Here is a 2,341-nt window from a genome sequence, read left to right on the forward strand (position 1 = left end):
ATGTACACGTTTCTCGTGCACACTGCCTGGGGAGATAAATCTCCCCTGTACATCGGTGGCCTTCTGGAATCTGTTGCAATAACTGGAGCCAACCCAGAGGGAGATATAGCCATCGAAAAGGCTTTAGATTTTATACATCGACAGCCTTCTCTCCTACCTGACTACGAACTGATAGTGCTGAAAAATTATACAAAGTTTACATCGGTGAGTAACAGCTATATTATTCCATAAGAAGCTAAAAGTCGATTTCTGCTAACAGTCACAATGAAGTCAAATTAGATATCTGTCCTGCAGTCAATATACAGAGCAAAAGTTTGTCCAGCTATATGATTTTAACCTTATCGGCAACGAATTGTACACAAGTTTTCGGGTATTCCTGGCAAAACGTACTTACAATCTCATAAGATCAAATCGTCGGTAAATTAAGCATAAATGAAATTAAAAGCACGATTAGTAGTTTGGACCTGCTTTTGGAGTAATCCAGGGATGAAAGATACGGTGTCTCGAAGACCGTGAAAAAAACAACAACATAAAAACACCTTACATCTTAGCATATGGCAGGGTTTAGTTTAAACGTTGTGCCATAACAGAAATGAAATCATTAATATAACCATATTATAAGCAGAACATTAATCTTGAAAAGGGACCTCTTGGCGAATGAGTTTTGGTGTATTCAAAAGGTGAGATATTGTTGTAAATATATATAGACGAATGATGATAATATAGAAAATTGAAATTGTCTTTTAAAATCAACCATCTAAAATAATCAGTAATGTTCGGTATCCTCTCTACACTAACACTGTTCAGGTATTGGAAGGAGATGCCCTACACGTAATGCATGACTTCATCTACAAGAAACCTCAACTTGCGTTATTATTCTCCGTTGCCAGCTCCATGGTAACAAAACCCGTTTGCCAATTATTGACTTATTATAATGTAATTCAGGTAAGAACACAACCCAGTACAAAGATACGAATTATCATTATATTTGTGTAATCCGGATACTGTGTATGAAGACTAAAAAGTCTATACAATTTATAGAAATAATAATTATATCATGATGTATGATTGTTATTTATATTTTGAAATCAATACGGATGTTGGAGAAATGCTACTGGTGAACATCGGAAATACTCTTATCTGTTTCTATTCAAATAGATATTTGGAAATGACTCTGCGGAGGTTTGGGGGTTTATGTTTTGTTATTTTGTGCTCGTTTTTTAAATACATAGTAAACCTATATTTGTGCCTGATCAGTTTTTGCACTGTTAGTACTTTAAATATGCGTCAGAGAGGAGTACATGATAAGAGTTAGGACATTAAGCATTAAAACCGTATCTTTTCAAGAATATGTACTTTTGTGTGTTAGTTTACAATCATACGAATATTCTGGCACGATATAGCACATTTGCTTGGGTGCAAAGGAAATTTACAAGGCTACATTTCAATCACAAGTCCTCGAGGTAATGAATACTCTACGTTTAAAGACTGTCTAAACCATATCCACATTTTGTTGCAAATTTATTACACAAAAAAACCTCACCGTATGTGAAGCACCGTTTTCGGAAAGATGTCAGTGGTTTGTGAAATTGCATAAAGTCCTTGTGAAATAAAGTCATTTTTTCTTCTTTTTTTTTAAATAAAAAAATGAAAAAAAATGAAAGAAATAAACCACCACCACCACCACCACCACCACCACCACCAACAACAACAACAACAACAACAACAACAACAACAACAACAACAACAACACATATATATATACATATTCTGTGTGATGTGCAAACATGCTAGACATTTGTGTTCAACCGGTTATCCTTATGTCTCAAACGAATCAAACTTGAAATCTAGTCATAACGAGAAGAAAACTGAAAACATTTCTCCACAGGTGTCGGCATCTGCCTCGTCTATTGGATTTTCCGATAAAGTTAAATATCCCTTATTTCTCCGCACTACTCCGACTGATGCCGCCTTTGTGCCAGCATGGGAGGCATTATTGCGTGAGTTTCGTTGGAAAAGAGTTGGCATAATATTTGAAAACGTTGAAATATTTACCTTGGTAAGGAAGCATAACTTTTTGAATTTAAGTATTCTTTAGTTATTTCAGTTTTGTCCAAAAAAAGTAGAGTGTGCGTCGCGTACCAATTTCTCTGAAAATCAAAGTTTCCTAAATTTCTCCAAGCTATGAAAGTTTAAACCTTGCCATTTCGAAATAATAACAAATATGGGGGGGGGGGGGGTCACTGTCTTGTTTTCAAAGTGATAACAATCTTTTTATGCCATAGAGTTAACACGGTAGTCAGTGACCATATTGGATTTTGTTATCATTTTTACCTCTGAT

General features: G+C 35.2%; 1 protein-coding gene across 1 annotated transcript in view; it reads left to right on the forward strand.

Moving 5' to 3' along the window:
* The window catches only part of LOC144440619 (gamma-aminobutyric acid type B receptor subunit 1-like), a 9,700-nt gene continuing 7,359 nt past the window's right edge, over positions 1 to 2,341 (forward strand). The window contains exons 1-3 of the mRNA XM_078130004.1: positions 1 to 204; positions 808 to 945; positions 1,889 to 2,000. Coding sequence (XP_077986130.1) covers positions 1 to 204; positions 808 to 945; positions 1,889 to 2,000 — 454 coding nt within the window. The remainder of the gene's footprint in view (positions 205 to 807; positions 946 to 1,888; positions 2,001 to 2,341) is intronic.

The sequence above is a fragment of the Glandiceps talaboti genome, chromosome 10, assembly GCF_964340395.1.
Source record: "Glandiceps talaboti chromosome 10, keGlaTala1.1, whole genome shotgun sequence".
NCBI lineage: Eukaryota > Metazoa > Hemichordata > Enteropneusta > Spengelidae > Glandiceps > Glandiceps talaboti.